An 18592-nucleotide genomic window follows, 5' to 3' on the forward strand; every position below is an offset into this window, starting at 1 on the left:
GCTCAGCAGGTCAGACAGAACAATGAAGGAAGTAACAGTTAATGGGCGGAATCTTCTGGCCCCTCCTTGATGGGGCGGAGGGGAGGGGGGGGGGCGGGGTGCTGAAAATGCAGCGAGCCGTTCAAACCTCCTTTCATTTCAGCGTGGCTGGAAGATCCCGTCAGCAGGGAGGGGCAGGGAGATTCCAGTCATTAAATTCTGGCCAATGTTTCAGGCTGTCGGCCTTTCACCAGAACTGGAGGTTAAAGATTTAGCAGCGTGTAAGCAAGTACAGAGCTGGGGAAATGTTGGGGAAGAGAAATAGGAACGCAAGGATAGGTATGGGCTCAGGTGGAGGGCAGGAGAGATGAACAGACAAGAGGGACGATGGTGCAAGGCGAAAGATGGGTCTAGAGGAGGTGTAAATGGCAACAGCAGAACCATTAATGACAGCAGCCACCAGAAAAATGGGTGCAGTGGGTATGAACCAAAATTGTTGAACTCACTGGGAGGCTGTGAAGTACTGAACCGGAAGCTGAGGTGCTGTTCCTTGAACTTGTGGTAAGATCATTGAAACAGTGTCAGAAGCCTGGGAGATAGGGGTCAGAGTGGGAATGGAATGGGGAATTAAAGTGGCTCATAGGCCAATTAAAGTGGTGTAATTAATTTTAATATTCTGATTAGCCTGCAATTTTAACCTTTTGTCCATTTGGGAAGCTGATCGACCAAGGTATGCATCGTCAGCTGCCCATGCCTGTACGTCAGCTGTCAATGTGATAGGTTATGTTGGAGGAGGGTGGGGGTGCGAGACGGGGAGGTTTGAGGGGGTGTTGTTGGGGAGAGGGGGGAAAGATTAACTGCAGAGTTGAACTGTGATTTATTTGTAGCCACTTTCCTAATATCAGTGATTAATTATCCTTAGAGAGTCAGCATTGGGCCTCCCATTTCGCCATTGATATAGTCACTCTGCCTCCTGCTTACATGTGTAATGAAGGAAAGACAAAACCTACATTTATACAGCACCTTTCACAATGTCCCAAATCACTTTGCAGCCAATTAAGTGCTTTTGAATTGTAGTCACTGGTATAATGCAGGCGATGTTATCACAGAGCAGAGCCGACTCGAGGGGCCGAATGGCCTACTTCTGTTCCTAACAAGTATGTCTGTATGTCGTTCTGAGATGGATGAGATGAGCTGGGTTGAACGCTCTTTATCATCCATAATTATCTTGCGAACAGAGGGTGGGACCATGGCTGGAGTTCTGCTTATTTTGTTGCGAATGAAAGTTTACTGTGAGCAGGCTTCGTGGGGTGAGGTCGCCAGGACAAGAGTGCGTTCACAGTGAATCAGTAACGGGTTTTATCCTGCACATGATTCTCATGAGTCTATTCCATTGGCTTAATCATAGAATCCCCACAGTGTAGAAGGAGGCCATCTCTAATCTTGTCCTTTTGTCTATTTACCTATTATCGCACTCTATCGGGGTGCTTTTTGTGAGTTTTTTGGGGGGATATTGAAATATTGTGATAGAGTTATGTCGCAGTGTAGATATTGAAAACATGTTGTAGGGAGAAGCAGCAATCAGCAGAGTCTTCAGACTTGCTGATCACAAAACAGATACAATTGTGAAACCGTTCAGTCTTTGGTCTCCGGCCTCTGAAAGGCTCTGTCGCACAGACAGACGGGAGGTCCCAGAAGGCGGTGAAACACCAGGGCCGATGACCTCTCTCCCTGGCCCTGGTTGAAAGTGATGGCTGCCCTTTGCCAGGGCACAAATTAACATCCCTGTTGCTATTTGACAGACACACGGTCCTGTGCGATGGCGAACTGCCAGTATGGCTGCGACGAGGTGAAAGGAGAGATTCGGTGTCGCTGCCCCACTCCTGGACTGCAGCTGGGACCAGACAGAAGGACCTGTGTGGGTACGTAAGTAGAGGACTTGTTCGCCTGGGATACGTTTTTGCAGTGCTCCTTGATCGAGGAATCACAGGGTGGAAATGGAAACCAGGGAAATGTGAGCTGATTGGCCATGAACGGGTAGAAAGGCCCAACAGGCTTGATAGACTGAATGGCCTAATTCTATCCCCTTCCCCATCCATGGAGTTTATTTGGTTGGGAGTATCAGTTACTAGCTGATGAGCTTCTACTGAAGTATTATTGCCTCTCACAATCTACCTGACTTCACAATTGCAATAGGGGCTGTTTAGCACAGGGCTAAATCGCTGGCTTTAAAAGCAGACCAAGGCAGGCCAGCAGCACGGTTCAATTCCCGTAACAGCCTCCCCGAACAGGCGCCGGAATGTGGCGACTAGGGGCTTTTCACAGTAACTTCATTGAAGCCTACTTGTGACAATAAGCGATTTTAATTTTTCATTTCAATAACACAGTCACCTTTGTAATCTCAAGATTGTTGGCCAACAGAAGCTGATTGGTGAAACAAAATTCCTAAAGTCAGGAGCCATTTAATTGCTGCTTATTGTGTAACAGCTGGTCACCCTGAGCTCCTGGGGTTGGTACAGTTCTTACCTTTGAGTGTAGAATACCCGCTTTCTTCTCTTGACTCTTACTCCTGTCTTTTTTGCCTCTTGGGGATGACATTAAATTAGATTTTCTTTCATTAACATGTGCATGTCCCTTTAGATGTCGATGAGTGTGCCACCGGGAGAGTTGTGTGCCCGAGATTCCGTAAATGCATCAACACCTTTGGAAGTTACTACTGCAAGTGCCACAATGGCTTTGAACTGAGGTACTACAATGGCAAATACCGGTGTCTAGGTGAGTCTCTTTTGGCAACGGACATGTCGTGTTGGGTGTTCTGATGCACAAATGATCCAACACGGCTGTAGATGGTACAACTCTGTTTTATTGTCAAAACAATAGTAACAACTAACTGCTGGCTTGGGTTCGTGCTTCACCAGCTAACCTGTGGACCCAGCCCTATCACTATCTTAGTGAGGCACTCAGCACATGGTCTATGTCTGAGTGGCACTCTGTGAGCTCTGTGCTCTGAGCTATCTCCTCGTAGAATGAGCGGGAACTGTGGTGTTCCCTGTTTTATAGTGCGTGTGCTCTCACTGGTGATTGGCTGCGATGTTATGTGTGTGCTGGCTGGTCCAACTACCTGTCCATCAGTGTGTGTGTGATTGCACCATGATATGCTGATGTGGATATCATGACAGGACAGATCTGTTGTCATCCTCTTCAGGCATTGGCGGCACTGTTGTTGGGTATTTTAATGGACAGAAACCCACAGGCTTTCTGCTCTCAATGTGCTTCCTCCTGGGAGAGCTGGAGTGCAGGATCACAGCACAATGATCCACACACTGAGTTTTCATTTATTTTATATTAATGTCACTGTCATGTTTTCCACATTCATGCAAAATGCTGGTGCAGTAAAACAGCAACTGAAGGCTCCTTGCAGGTGAAAAAGTGATTTACTTGCACTTTTTTCAATTGAGCATGTTCTATTTCCTGCTCACAACGTGAACTCCTTTACTTTGGGGAGACCAAACGCAGATTGCAAGCTGGCACACTGACCGTGCCAACCTGGTTGGCAGTGCCAGGCACTGCCCTGTCCTGTGGCCGACCACCCGGGGGCTCCAATGGTCTCCCATGCCATCACGGTTTCCATTTTTGGAAATCAGTACTGATTCGCACAGGCCCAACACTGTGCTCGTGGGGATGGTCAATCCCGGGAGCTGGAAGACCGCAGCTTCGATCAGGCTGAGAATATTTAAACGGGTGTGCGGACTCATTTAAATATGCAAGTCTGGTTCACGCTTAGTGAGGGCATAAACCCAGACCGCGTCGGGTGCCACATCGGGAGCATTAGTGCTCCGTTTGCCGCCCAGCGCGTACCCCGTTTAGGGGCGCTCCCCCCACTATTCTCCAGGTGTAGCGGAAGGTGCGCCGGGGGCAACGGAGCATTAGAATCACTCCCCTTAAAAACGAAACATACTTATAAAAATTTGGTTCCAAAACTATTGGCCTCCGTATTTGTTTTTTGAGAGTCGATTTGATTTGGATTAAAAAGTTGACCTTTTTCTATGGAATCCTGAACAACTTTGAAAATTAGACTCTGTAGCGATTCTGACATAGGAAATAGGAACAGGAGTAGGCCCACTCGGCCCCTCGAGCCTGCTCCGCCATTCACATAGATCGTGGCTGATCTTCTATCACACAACACTTTCCCGCACTGTCACCATATCCCCAATACCTTTTTAAAAATATATATATTTTTATTCAAGTTTTCAATATTTTAACAATAAACACAAACCCAACAAAATCCCCCCCCCCCCCCCCCACCCCAAACAACCCCCCCTCCACTCCTTAACAGCAACCAGATCCCCAAAGTGTAAGATAAACAAACCCCATCTGCCCCCCCCTCAGAGCAACTTTCACCTTCTCCAAGTGCAGGAACTCCATTAGATCCCCTTGCCACGCCAACGCAGAGAGGGGGAGAATCTGACCTCCAACCCAACCTGATATCTTTGATAGCGAGCAATCTATTGATCTCAGTCTTGAACAAACTCAATGATTGAGCTTCTCCAGCCCTCTGGGGTAGAGAATTCCAAACATTTACCACCCTCTGAGTAAATAAATTCCCCCTCGCCTCAGTCCAAATGGCCTGCCTCTTCTTCTGAGACTGTGTCCCCTGGGTCCAGGCCCTTCCGCCAGGGAAAACACCCTTCCTGCATCCAGCCTGTCGAACCCCATATTCATTTTATAAATTTCAATGAGATTCCTTCTCGTTCTTCCGAACTCTTGAGAGGTGATGGAGGGGTGGAGGGTGGGGCGGGGGGGGGGGGGGGGGGGGGGGGGGGTGGGGGGGGGGGGGGGGGGGTGGGGGGGGGGGGGTGATGGAGGGGTGGAGGGTGGGGCGGGGCGGGGGGGGGTGGCTGGTTATGAGTGGATGTTTTTAAACTTTTGAAGAGGGTTGATAGGATAGATGTGGAGAGATTTTATTTTCACTGACTGGGAGTTAGGATTGTCACATTAAACATAAGATAGCGCTCAGAAATACTGTAAGAAATTCAGGAGTAATGTCAGGAATAGAGGGCCCGTGCTGATGGAGGTTAGATGTAGTAGGGGATAAAGGAGGCAGAGGTGGAGCTTGACCACCAGCATGGAACAGTTGGCCGAATGGCCTGTTTCTGTGTCGTATTTTCTCAGAGAGTAACAAACGTGTGACTCTAATGTTCGTGCAGGATGAAAGCCTACATTGACCCATTTGTTCCTCTCCATTCCAGATGTTGACGAGTGTGCAAGGAGGACACATAAATGCAGTGCTTTTGCTATTTGTCAGAACACACCAGGCTTGTACAAATGCAAGTGTATAACTGGCTACAGGGGTAGCGGTTACAGCTGCACACGTATGTATATCAATTCAAACAGGGCGTCTTGTATGTATTAAAATACTTCCTTACGTTCCAATGAGGTTAGCCTTGTTAAAAACTTGTTCAAATGGAGGAAGAGCAGGGGAGTGAAGCTAATTGGACACCTCTTTCAAAACATGAAGGGCTCAATGTTATAATTCAGATAGGCAAGCGGCGAAAGATATAACTGGAGCCTAGATTTTGTACTTTAAAAAACATTTAGTGGACCCAATTATTGTTTTTTCCAATTAAGGGGTAATTTAGCGTGCCCAATCCACCTACCCTGCACATCTTTGGGTTGTGGGGGGTGAAACCCACGCAGACACGGGGAGAAACGTGTAAACTCCACACGGACAGTGACCCAGAGCCGGGATCCAACACGCGTGGTCGGCGGCGTGAGGCAGCAGTGCTAACCACTGCGCCAGCGTGCTGCCCTAGACTTTATATGCTAAAGCTTTTATAAGAGCCACCAGCTTTTATCGACAGAGACACGCTTTACATATCGTGCATCTTTACTTTCACTTACCATAGTTTTAGTCTGTCTCTAATTAAATGATCACAGCTGTATCCCCTGTTAATACCCACCACCTGAACACAATTGAACTCCCAATTAGCATGCAATTAATACTAAATAACCTGTTGCTGATTCTGTGAATCTATTAAATTTTTTTTTTAAGAGTAGCCAATTATTTTTCTTTTCCAATTAAGGGGCAATTTAGCGTGGCCAATCCACCTAACCAGGGTTGTGGGGGTGAGACCCACGCAGACACGGGGAGAATGTGCAAACTCCACACGGACAGTGACCCAGGGCCGGGATTCGAACCCGTCTCCTCAGCGCCGCAGTCCCAGTGCTAACCACCGCACCACGTGCCGCCCCCTATTCTGTGAATCAATTTGAACGTTGGCACAGGAATGTGACCCTTCCCCAAGTTGCATGAACTACCCAGACTGAGGTTTGTCTGTACCTGTAGCTCCATACTGTCTGAGTCAGCCTACCCTGTGTATGTGCTGCTCACCAAAGTAAGGATTGCGTAGGGTATATGGTTCAGAAACGAGAAACTTGGCCCAACCAGCTCATGTCGGTGTGATTGCCCCACCCGAGCCTCCTCCCAACTTCTGTAATCTAAATCTACCGTCAGAAACCTTTGTTCCCTTCTTCTTCATAAGCGTATCCAGCTTCCCCGTAAGTGCATCGAAACTTTGCTCGATTAATATTTCCCCCTTATAAAATAAACCGCATATTCAATTCACCGCACATTTTGAGGCTAATAATTATAAAGTTAATTCGACAGGTGCACGATGTTTGCACTTTTGAAACAAAGAAAAATGCAATCTTGTTGGTTTTGGAAGGAATGAATGCCACTGAGATATCGTGCCCGGTTTTCTGTACTTGTTCGTATTTGTGAGGAACTGCCTCAGAGCTAAGATGAATAACCCCAACGTTGAATGAGGAATAATGAATTTGAAGCTACAGAGCCCCGATTCAATATGTAGCCTGTTTGTGTACAGAGAAATGTTACTGAGTCATTATGTTTAATGCATACAGTGAGCAAAGTGAGTTACAGCAAAAGGTTTACAAAGCAGTCATTCATCAATGGCATGGCCACCCTTGTCTTTCAGCTGACAGAAGGAATGAAAAGTTCCCAGTTTTCCCAACTCCGCCCAAAGGCAACAATGAAACCATGAATAACGTCGACCTGGAGACTACCACCCCGACAATTACTGAAAGGAAAACAAACCCAGTGACTCCAGCGCGGAGGGTCAACACCCCGCCACCCACTGCCAACAAACCGCAGGTCAAAACAGAGAGTCCCACCCCTACTGCAGGCAGAACCACAACCACAGCCTTGACGACAACCTCAACCACAGCCTTGACCACAACCTCAACCACAGCCTCGACCACAACCTCAACCACAACCTCAACCACAGCCTCAACCACAGCCTCAACCACAGCCTCAATCACAGCCTCAACCACAGTCACGACTGTGGACAACAGGATCCCTAACGAGTCGCCACGGCAAAGAGGAGATGTGTTCAGTAAGTATCACAATTGTTTCAGCACAATGTTGGTTTATCTTGTTAGTCTGCGGCTTTGGGAGAGTAATTCATTAGTGATGTGGAAATCATGGGCCAGAGGTAAGGTGATCGGCACGTCCAGTCAGGAAGAGGGATGTTTTTGAAATAATGGGTTTATGGGACAGAAAAATACTCACACTTTGAGTCAAGTTTCTGATTGATTGCTATACAGAATTTGCATTTATATTGGCCAATGAATCATTTTAGACTCTTGGTTATATGCTGAAGGTCACTTTAACTTCCTTTGACTGTGAACAGCCTCAAGCTTCACAACTGAAGGTTATTGCTGATAAGGAATTGAGCGTGATAGTTGTGAGAGCACTTCACAGCTCTCAAGTGGTGCTGCAGGGTGTGTCTGCTGATTGCTCCTGCTGGTAGCTGCAAATGCCTGAAATTTGACTGTTTGTTGCTGCTGCTTATTCTGCTTCTGTGGCCTGGAGTAAGGAAAGGGGAGGATGTAAGATGACCTGCTACCAGTTCTGGAGAGGGGGAAGGGGTGCTCTTTCACTCTTATGTTGTGCTCTGTGTCAGTGTGACTTTCTGGTGTGATTTTCACTGTTGAGAGTCTACTGCTGGGAGCTGCAAGAGGGGGAAAGAGTGGCAGATTGATCCGAATGCAGCTGCAGCTGCCTGCAGGCTGTGTGTCTGTTTGCTGTCACTTCTTTTGCTTCTGTGGCTTGGAGCAAGGAAAGGGAGGGAGTAAAATGACCTACCGCCAGTGCTGGAGAAGGGGAAGGGGTGGTGGACTGATTCGACTGAGCAACTTGATGAAGATGTTGAAGAAATGCTTTTGTAGATTGCTGCCGATTTTATTGTACTGTTGACTGTTTAATGTTAAACGTGGTTTTCTTTGTATAAATGCACTGTTGTAGCACCCTTTTGCTGCGGAATATTGGTACAAACACAAAGCTACAACAGTACATTTATACAAAGAGAAGTTTATATTCAAATTTTTTACATTTTAATATTTGAAAAACATTACAACACAAAACAAACCCAAGCCTGGCCCCCACCCATCCCCCCCCCCCCCCCCCCCCCCCCCCCCCGCCTAACTGTTGACGGTAACTAGTTCTCCAAACTGCAGAATAAACGTGTGAGACGAGGAGGCCATTAAAGCAATGGATTGCTAATCAATTGTCGTTTGTACGCGTGGATTCGAGTCCCATCGTCGTCGATGCGTTAACAATTGTGTAGGGTGGCGAGGTAGCGCAGTGGTTAGCACTGTTGCTTCACAGCGCCAGGGTCCCAGGTTCGATTCCCGGCTTGGGTCACTGTCTGTACGGAGTCTGTACGTTCTCCCCATGTCTGCGTGGGTTTCCTCCGGGTGCTCCGGTTTCCTCCCACAAGTCCTGAAGGACGTGCCTGTTAGGTGAATTGGACATTCTGAATTCTCCCTCAGTGTACAGAACAGGCGCCTGAATGTGGCGACTAGGGGGTTTTCACAGTGACTTCATTGAAGTGTTAATGTAAGCCTACTTGTGACAATAAAGATTATTAATATTGTTATAACCAAACCCCATCTCTTGTGGAACCTCTTCGCCCTTCTTAGGGCAAATTTCACCTCTAAATTCAGGAACTCCATTAGACGCCCCAGCCACACTGAGGCACAGGGTGGAGAAGCTGATCTCCACCCCAACCAAACCCGCCTGCGGGCAATCAGCGAGGCAAACGCTAAAACCTCTGCCCCCGCCCTCGCTTGCAACTCCGGCAGGTCTGACACCCCGACTACTGCCCCCAGGGGACTCGGCTCCAAATCCGCATGCAAGATCGCCGACATGGTGCTGAAAAACAACCTCTCCAATTTCTCCACCTTAGGGCCGGAGCAGAACACATGCACATGATTAACCGGTCCCCTCCCACACCATTCACCAATATCCTCCACCCCCTCAAACAGCCGGCTCTTCCTCGACTTCGTCAGGTGCGCCCTGTGTACCACTTTTAGCTGTGTCAACCCCAGCCTTGCACATGAGGTTGAGGCATTCACCCTCCGCTGCACCTCACACAACAATCTGCTTCGCGTTTTTAAAAAGGATCACTAAACGATGCCAGCGTGACTTTTCGCTGGGGAACTGGTTAATTCCTGGGAGGCCATAACATTCGACTTCAGTCTCGCTAATGAGATGGGAGTTAATGCAAGTTGGGGGTTAATGATATGCTCGCCATATCTGGGCGTTTTCCGGAAATCGTCATTGGGAGTAGGCTGGTTGGATGGTAAACTGGTTCACACCCTGGCCTTTCCTGCTATTTAACCGATGCGCCCAGATCCTTGCCGGGCACAATGCGGTGGTTAAATTGTGCCCATAGTCACCGATGTAACCAAGGAAACACTGAATCCATTTTTCACAGAACATCGTGATAACCACCAGGCTTTAGTGATGTTACTTCAGGAATAAATATCCCTGCTCTTCTTTTGAGGCGGTACCATTGGATCTTCTGAGAGGGCAGACAAGACCTCAAAAACGACAGTGCCAACAATACAGCATTCCCTCAGTGTCAGCCCCAAGATTTGTGCTCAAATCCTTGGAGTGAGGCATGAATCTATGATGTTCTAACTTAGAAGTGAGAATGCCGTCACTGAGCCGTCACCATGTGCGGCTCAGAGTGGTTTAATGTAGATTGTTACTTTAACATAGACAGAGCAATGTCATGCACTCGAGCTGCTGCACAGCCCTAGTTCCAAGCACTCCTTGGGTTCAATGTACATCATTCCCATTGCCAGGGCCCTGGACATACACTACTGTTATATCTATGTTACAATCGCTTCTACAAGATTCCAAATTGTCTCGTGTCATTGGGCTGGATGATCTGTATTCAGCGATTGAGGGGGATAGAAACTGATGGCCTTCAATGTGTCTCCTACACAATAGCTGCTCAAGAAACTTCTGCCATGTTGAAACATTTAAACCTGAGGTTGGTTCCCTTTGAGTCACCGCCAAAGTAATGTTTTGTCACCACATTTGACAGAACCTTTGGGAGGTCCCTGCTGCTAAAAATCATAAGTGGAAATGAATGAGGGCAAGTCAAGTAGCCAAAACGGGCCTGACCCTGGGCCATCTGGCCCAGCACAAAATAAAATAGGAAGACAAAGCACTTAATGTTGAAGGGAATGGAAAGGGGAGGAAGATGATTCATTCGTGGAGAGTCTAGGTCAGATCCCATCTGGAGTACTGCGTTCAGGTTTTGGAGGCTGCGCCTCAGGAAGGATGTTGCATGGGGAATGGGAAAAATAATGTAAAACTTGGAAATGAAGGCTACCAATAATACTTGTCCAAACGCATCTTATATACCTTAAGATACGGGCCAGCACGGTAGCACAGTGGTTAGCACTGTTGCTTCACAGCTCCAGGGTCCCAGGTTTAATTCCCAGCTGGGGTCACTGTCTGTGCGGAGTCTGCACGTTCTCCCCGGGTCTGCGGGGGTTTCCTCCGGGTGCTGCGGTTTCCAACCACAAGTCCTGAAAGACGTGCTTGTTAGGTGAATTGGACATTCTGAATTCTCCCTCTGTACCCGAACAGGCGCCGGAATGTGGCGGCTAGGGGCTTTTCACAGTAACTTCATTACAGTGTTAATAAAGATCATTATTATTATTTTTATTATTAAGATGGAACTCCAGTAGTATCAGTGCAAGTGTTACTGATTATTACTGGGATTTGACGACTTTGAACTGTTTTTTCTCTTCTGGGGATATTGTAGCTAAATGTATTCCTGGAGGGAATCACATGACTTGCCCCCAAGCCAATAGTTGGTCAACACATTCCTACCTTGTGACACACTGCCTTCCCACACCAATAAAAGACTCATTATCCAATTAGCTTTACGTCAACCAAACAGTCTTTTTTTCCCCCACCCATTTTCAATCTGGTACAGAGTATTATTCAAAGGATGTAACAATTTTTCTTTTAATATCCCGTTGATTTTGCTCCAGGGCTGTCCTGGAGAGCACCTGGAGAGTTGGTAGCCCTAAGGCATACAGCAACTCATTCACCAGAATAATATTGTGGATTAAATTATAAGGACGGGTTGCATGACCTGGACTTGTACTCGCTGTGTATTGCCCTGAGCAAGACTAACACGGGCCCAACTGCATGGCGCCATTGCCAAACCCCCTTTATTTACACCTCGCCAACAGAGAAGGCGTCAGAGAGGGCAACTCTCTGGCGGCAGAACACAATGATCGGCTTTGTTGCAATAGACGGCACTCTCCTCCCCTGAGTTCTAGACGATTAAGGGACGATCTCATCGCAGGGCTGAAAATGTTAAAAATTGTGCGGGTAGATACAAAGAAACTGTTTCCTCCGGTGGGGGAAATCCAGAACAATTAAGGGATGAGTGAAACTAAAGCCAGGCCATTCAGCTGTGAAATCAGGAATTAAGCACCTTTTAACACAAAGGATAGTGAAAATCTGGAACTCACCACACCAAAAGGCTGCTGGATTTCGTTAAGGAAATAAAAGGAATAGGGAACACACACAGGTAAATGGAGGTGAGCTATGGAAATGAGGCTCGAGAGGCAGAAACGGTCTCATTATGTCCCGCATTTGCTATATTGGCTGTGGGTGTAATTACTGTAGTCCACAATAGCTTGTTGAGAAACCTGCATTCGTTCAGCACACTAGTGTATGCTACATAGATTTAGCAGGTTCCATTTTCAATCAGATGAACACGACACTGCAGTTCAGTTGGATGCCCGCCAAATGTGGTCGGAGAGGTTGGTCTGAATTTCACGCTCTCCCATCAGCGGGTTTTTAGGTGGGGAGGGGGTGTGAAATAGCACTAATGGACTTGCCGCCAGTCCCATCCCCACAGCGATTTTACGCTGGGACGGGCAAGGCCTTGGATGGGCTGCCCACCCTTGCCCCGATTGAGGCCCTTAAGTGGAGGGGCGGGGGGGACACGGGGGGTTGGGGGGAGGTCGACGCCTCCATCTCAGGCCCCATCCTAAATCCACCCATCCCGCCCCGCCACCTTAAGGATTGGTGACCACTGGACCCACCCCCAACAGCTCTCCCCCGACATCCCAGTGCCCAACTATCCACCTACCCCATCCCGGACCTTCCTTACCCTTCCTGAAAACTCGCTTTTCTGTGCACTCCAGGGATTTAGGTTCCGTGCACTTTATAAACCTTAATTTCTGTTCAGTGGGGGGGGGAGGGGGGACAGTGGTTGGGGGGGTGGTCAATGTCTCCATCTTAGGCCCTGTTACCGCGGGGAATGGAGAGTCGTCGGCCAATCGCTCTCTAACTCGGGACTTCCTCCTAAGTGAGGGGCAAAGGCAGGAAATGGCTATGGGGCAGGCACTGTCGGCAGGGATGTCTTCCTCATCAACTCTTCGGAAGGCAGAATGGGAAACCCGGCCATCTGAGATATCCCGGCCATCATTAAGACTGACAGAATTTGCATTTAAACAGCGCTTTTATCATCCTTGGGACATCTCAGAGTGTCTCCCGTGCAATGAATTACTCTTGTGGGTGATTGCTGTTTGGTTGGTCGGGTCTTTGCAACAATCCTTATGAGAGAAGTCCTAGTTGAGAAAGTTTCTTTAAGTAGAAATTGTGCCAGTGTGTTAATTAAGATCCATAAGAGGATATTTTGTGAATGTCAACTCCCACTGCCGATCAGAGGCGATGATGGTGTAGGGGTAATGCCGCAGGACTAGGAATCCAAAGGCCCAGGTTTATGCTCTGGGGAAGAGACGGCCTAATCATGTACCGACATTGCTACGTTCCTGTGTTGTTGACTGACTATAAGTAGAATCGGTGTAGCCCCACAATAGCTTGTTGAGAATCCTGCATTCCTTCAGGACATTAATCCAAAGCCCAGGCTCATGCTCGGGGGCGCATGGGTTCAAATCCCACCACAACAGCTGGCGGAATGTAAATTCAATGAATAAAATCTGGAATTATAAAGCTAGCCTCAATAATGGTGACCGAAAACTATCACTGATTGTTGTTAAAAACCCATCTGGTTCACTAATGGCCTTTAGGGAAGGAAATCTACCGTCCTTACCTGGTCTGGCCGACATGTGACTCCAGACGCACAGCAAAGATTGTCTTCTTAAATGGCTGAGCAAGCTGCTCAGTTCAAGGGCAATGAATGCTGGCCTTGCCAGCGACATCCACATTCCATGAAATAATTTTTAAAAGATTGAGAATGCTTCAGATTCTTTCATCGGTGGAGAACCAAAAAGGGAATATCCTACGAGCAGCTGCAGAGTGAGTGCAGTGACTATTGTCAAAGCAATGACAATTCCAATGGTTCCAATCGTAATTCAATCTCAAATTTGTTTTCTTCCTTCTATTTGTGAGTGATTCGCTCATCTTATTTGCACAGACTCTCAGGGCAGAAATTTCTCCTCCTGGTTTCGGGACTCTGCTGTCAGGCTCGTGTAGCGGGTGTGAGGGGAGTCACAATCCTGCATTGTGAGGGGAACAGTCACTCACCTGTGATTTTCCCCAAACTGGTCGGTTGATTAATGGCGAGGGCGTGGGCTCGCCATCCAATTAAGGACAGTGGACGGGCTCTTGAAGCTGGAGGGCCAATAGGACGCCTACTAGAATCTGCAGTAGGATGCCAGGGAGGGAGTGCCCACACATGGAGGTGACCTCTCTCCAAATCTAAAATGAAAAAATAGGCCTTTGCAGTTGGGCTGCCACGCTTGTGGGAGGCGGAACCTCAAGGCGGCATGTGGCTGCAGCTGAACCCAAACAGGCAGGGAGGACCTCTTAGTTGCCTGGAGCACTAGCCCCCACCCTCCCCTCCCTCACCTTCCACCAACACCACCACCTCTGGAGGTTGACTTGTGGGCATATAGTCCACATGTTTCCTCCTGCATCCTGAGTCCAGGGTCCGGGTAAATGGCCTGGGGACGCGTGCAGCTGGTGAACCCCATTCCCATCTGCTCCTCCCAAGGGCTTTAAACTCAGCCCCTCTGACAGGGTGAAGGCACCTTTATTGACGAGCCCCTGCGAATGCTGCTCAAATCTGTCACCGCTTTCCAGGCCTCCCTTTTGGGCCAGTAATGATCTCTCCTGGGTAGCTAACTGGAAGGAGCGTGCAGGACATTATCACAAGGCACATCTGCCATGTCACCAAGCAGATACACAAAAACTGTCTTAACTAGAGCCAACTTTCCACTAGCCTAAGGCTTTGGCTCAGGGATAGACTTCCTGCCAATTGAACACGAACAGGACTGCTCAAGCCCACTTCCTCTCTGAGTTTAGTTCTGATATTCTGGCTCCAAGTCTGCATTTTGGCCTTTTGATGAAGCTCCTGTCCTTTGCCAGCTTCCTGACAGCAACAAGCCAAACCCTAGTCTATTCCAGGCAGAGGTTATGTTAACGAGGAGTAATAGGCCCGGGAGTGAATTCCAACATGTTTGTGAAATTTCCTGGAACTCATGAGGGTCACACTGTGGGTTTGAGGATGGGAGACAAAGCTGGTTGGGTTGGGGAGGGAGAGAATGCTGGTGAGGTTGGGGAGGGAGAGAATGCTGGTGAGGTTGGTCGATTGGGGTTCGTGGCAGCTCTCATGGCAACGGTCAACCTATTCCTAAACAACGCCATTATGGGGCTGTTTGTGCTATATTCCTTCATATTTTTAGACTCCTTTTAGCAAATGTTTTTTTTTTTTGCTTGTCAAGATTGAAGTAAGCATTAGAAGCCCGCACTATTATAGGGACCATAATAGTCCCAGTTCAGAACACTGACAGGGAAAAAATACAAAGCAGAGCTCTTTGTCCCAGCAATGGGAGAAAATGTCTCTGCGCTAAATGTTGTGAAATTTTAAAATACATTTATATAAATTAAAACATCCAGAAGGCAAAGGCAGTAAAACTTTGGAAATGCCTGGTACTGGTCTGAACTGGTATTATATACCATCAAGGCTGCGTTTGCTGCTAAGGGCATGCATGTTTAGCTGTATGGTGATGACAAACCCAGGTTAACGGCCGCGATATTTATTGGGGGAAATGTGCAGCTGAGCACATGCATGGTCATCACTGGCTCCGGCAACAAGGGCGGAAAATGCTGTGAATTCCTATCCTGGACTGACATTGATGGACTTTGGAAACCCCTTTTAACGGGGATTAGAAGGGAAGGATTTGCAAAAGGGGAACTGAAATCGCGTTCTTTGTGGGATATTTTACTGCCACTGTGCTGGTGAGTGTTTCTGAAATCTGTCTTCTCGTCTGCAAATCCTGCCCCCACCCCCTGTAACTTTCTGGTCCAGGCTGCAGGCTCCAACAGTGACGTCACTGGACTTCTGCACATGCGCAGATGGGTATCGGTGGCCATCTTGTTCTAGGTGGCCATCTTGTGCGGCCATATTGAATTGGCAGGAGATATGGTGTACCTTAAAATGGAACTCCAGGAGATAAGGTGTACCTTAAAATGGAACTCCAGGAGATATGGTGTACCTTAAAATGGAACTCCAGGAGATAAGGTGTACCTTAAAATGGAACTCCAGGAGATAAGGTGTACCTTAAAATGGAACTCCAGGAGATACGGTGTACCTTAAAATGGAACTCCAGGAGATACAATGGACCTTAAAATGGAACTCCAGTTCAGACCAGTTCCAGTTATTTCCAAGCTTTATTGGTTTTTCTGCTTCGAACAGCAATGCCAGTGCCAGGTCGTGACCTTCAATCTCTAAGTGAGATTGGCTGTTTAGTGCTGGTCGACGTTATATTACAGCCAGTTTTATGCTGTGTATTGAGTTTAGACAGAAGCCATCAGCACTCCGAGAAAGAGGAGATTCCCTGCGATTATTATGGCCAAGCCAGAGGTCAGTTTGCTGGCCGACCTTGTCATCAAGCTTCTCAAACATTGTTTCATGCAGTAACTTTTTTAAAAATCCTCTGATGGTTAGCCTTATCAACCAGTTAAAGTGGAATTTTTTTTTTAAAATACAAATTTAGAGTACCCAATTATTTTTTCCAATTAAAGGGCAATTTAGCGTGGCCAATCCGCCTAACCTGCACATCTTTGGGTTGTGGGGGTGAAACCCACACAGACACGGGGAGAATGTGCAAACTCCACACGGACAGTGACCCAGGGCCGGGATTCAAACCCGGGTCCTCAGTGCCGTGAGGCAGCAGTGCTAACCACTGTGCCAGCGTGCCGTGCTGCCCATTAAAGTGGAAAATTCTAGTCATCTTCAACATAAGAGAAGATAGGTTAACAGAAGAACTTAATGAGGTTTTATCTGTAAAGGCCAATGGACTTTATTTACTAAAGTAAAGGAGACATTAGGAATGTGCCGGTCTATTAATCACCATGAGTAAAGAGTGTGTGAGATGTCAATTGGAATTTGACTGCTGATTGTCTATTTACTGATTTGCAGTATCGTCGAGATCTACCTCCAATAAATATCATGTAATCCTTCTAATTGATTCAACTAACTTCACCACCCACCAGCACCAGAGCCCAGGTTATGAAAGCTTTCATCAACTCAATTAGGTTTACATCCCAGTTGACATTCCAAGAATTGCTTTCATGTTTTGTATTCATTTTGCCCGGTGATATACTCATTCATAGCCTGACAAGGCCAAAGCTCATTCTTGAACCAGCATGTTCCTGGGTACGTCTTGACAAGCTGTACAAAGACTTCGCCACTGCAAAGTAAACCGCAATCCAAAATTTAGACTTTGAATCACTGTATGGGGGTGGTGGGGGGGGGGGGGGGGGGGGGGGGGGGGGCGGGTTTCACATATTCATGAGTTTAGGAATACCATCTTTCCTGCAACAACTTTGAGATCTGAGATCTGTGGAGTTCATTTATCGATTTGAAAACCGGCTTTCGCACTTCTGTTTTTTCCACGGGATGGAAAGATCTTGGACTTTCAACCCAACCCATCCTGACTGGGAAATATATCGACATTCTATCACCGTCACTGGGTCAATCCTGGAACTCCCTCTCGAACCGCACTTTGGGTGCACCTACACCAGTGGTTCAAGAAGGAAGCTCACCGCTACCTTCTCAAAGGCATTTATGGTTGGGAAAACGATTCTGGCCTCACCAGGGATCCCTTGAATGAATAAGAAAGAAGGCACAGAAAGGTAGACATTCGGTCGCTTGTAATGATTGAATAAACCAAATTCTGGCCTCTTCATTTGGGATTTTTACCAGCATTCTGTGGGTTGAGTTCCACAATTGCTTGTATTTTTTCTGCCAAACCCACAAATCATCGGCCGTGTTCATCGGCAACTGGTTGTTTGCTCCTCCTGAAGGAGCAGCCGGCAGTGTCTCAGTGTGCACCCTCCCAGCCTCAAATTTGAACTCCGATTGAAAAGATCTCTTATCGTGTTCGTACTGCCCTGCAGGAGCAATTAGAACGAGGGTGACGGAGAGTTCCCGATCTCACTTAAACTGCCCCGGGAGGTATCTGGGATTCACATCGTGTGAGGTGGTGACTAACATTTACCCAACTGCTTAAGACCTGGCTCGCAGCTGGCCCGTACTACATGCCGGTCGTCAGTGAGATTTAACTATACACCTCATTCGACTGGCATCCACCAAAGATAACTCCGGCATGTGGTGTGAATGTAAAAGGAAAGTTGGCTCACATGGCAGTTCGAATATAGTAATCCCGCAAAGTGGAATGATAAAGGCTCGGCTCCCATAGCTGTGGCATGCCGGGTATTTTAGTTTGGCCACTAATCTTCATTACAGCCAATGGAATCTAGGCAGTGACAGCACAGAGAATATTTCAACACTAAAACCAACGGCACAAATAGAAATGGAATTAGAGAGATGCCTCAGGCTGATTCTTTTTTGCCAAGGATAGATTTAGTTTTGAAAAGAGGCCGCAAAGTTCCTGGCTTTATGTCAATGTTGTTCTGAAATCTTTGAATTCCCTCGAAGCATGGGGAATGAATAATTGATTCCGTGCTGCTGGAATGAAGTGCGATTGGAATCCTACAGTGCAAGAATCCTACACTCAACCCATCGAGTCTGTACTGACTCTCCGAAAGAACACCCCACACAGGCTCACCCCGTGCTCCATTCCCGCCATCCCACTTAACCCGCACAACCCTGGACACTAAGGGGCAATTTAGCATGGCCAATCCACCTAACGTGCACATCTTTGGGCTGTGGGAGGAAACCGGAGCACCCGGAGGAAACCCACGCAGACACGGAGAGAACGTGCAAACTCCACAGAGAGT

The 18592-nt window shown here is 47.6% G+C and overlaps 1 protein-coding gene and 1 long non-coding RNA gene across 3 annotated transcripts in view; one reads left to right on the forward strand and one right to left on the reverse strand.

Moving 5' to 3' along the window:
• The window catches only part of LOC140408326 (uncharacterized), a 125834-nt gene that overhangs the window by 63417 nt on the left and 43825 nt on the right, over positions 1-18592 (reverse strand). The window lies entirely within an intron of this gene.
• npnta (nephronectin a) overlaps positions 1-18592 on the forward strand; it is a 79577-nt gene that overhangs the window by 31184 nt on the left and 29801 nt on the right. For both annotated transcript variants that reach the window (XM_072495358.1, XM_072495357.1), the window contains 4 exons: positions 1782-1901; positions 2620-2754; positions 5229-5351; positions 6975-7391. In XM_072495358.1, the coding sequence (XP_072351459.1) occupies positions 1782-1901; positions 2620-2754; positions 5229-5351; positions 6975-7391 (795 nt within the window). The remainder of the gene's footprint in view (positions 1-1781; positions 1902-2619; positions 2755-5228; positions 5352-6974; positions 7392-18592) is intronic.

Source organism: Scyliorhinus torazame, chromosome 3 (assembly GCF_047496885.1).
Source record: "Scyliorhinus torazame isolate Kashiwa2021f chromosome 3, sScyTor2.1, whole genome shotgun sequence".
Classification (NCBI taxonomy): Eukaryota; Metazoa; Chordata; class Chondrichthyes; order Carcharhiniformes; family Scyliorhinidae; genus Scyliorhinus; species Scyliorhinus torazame.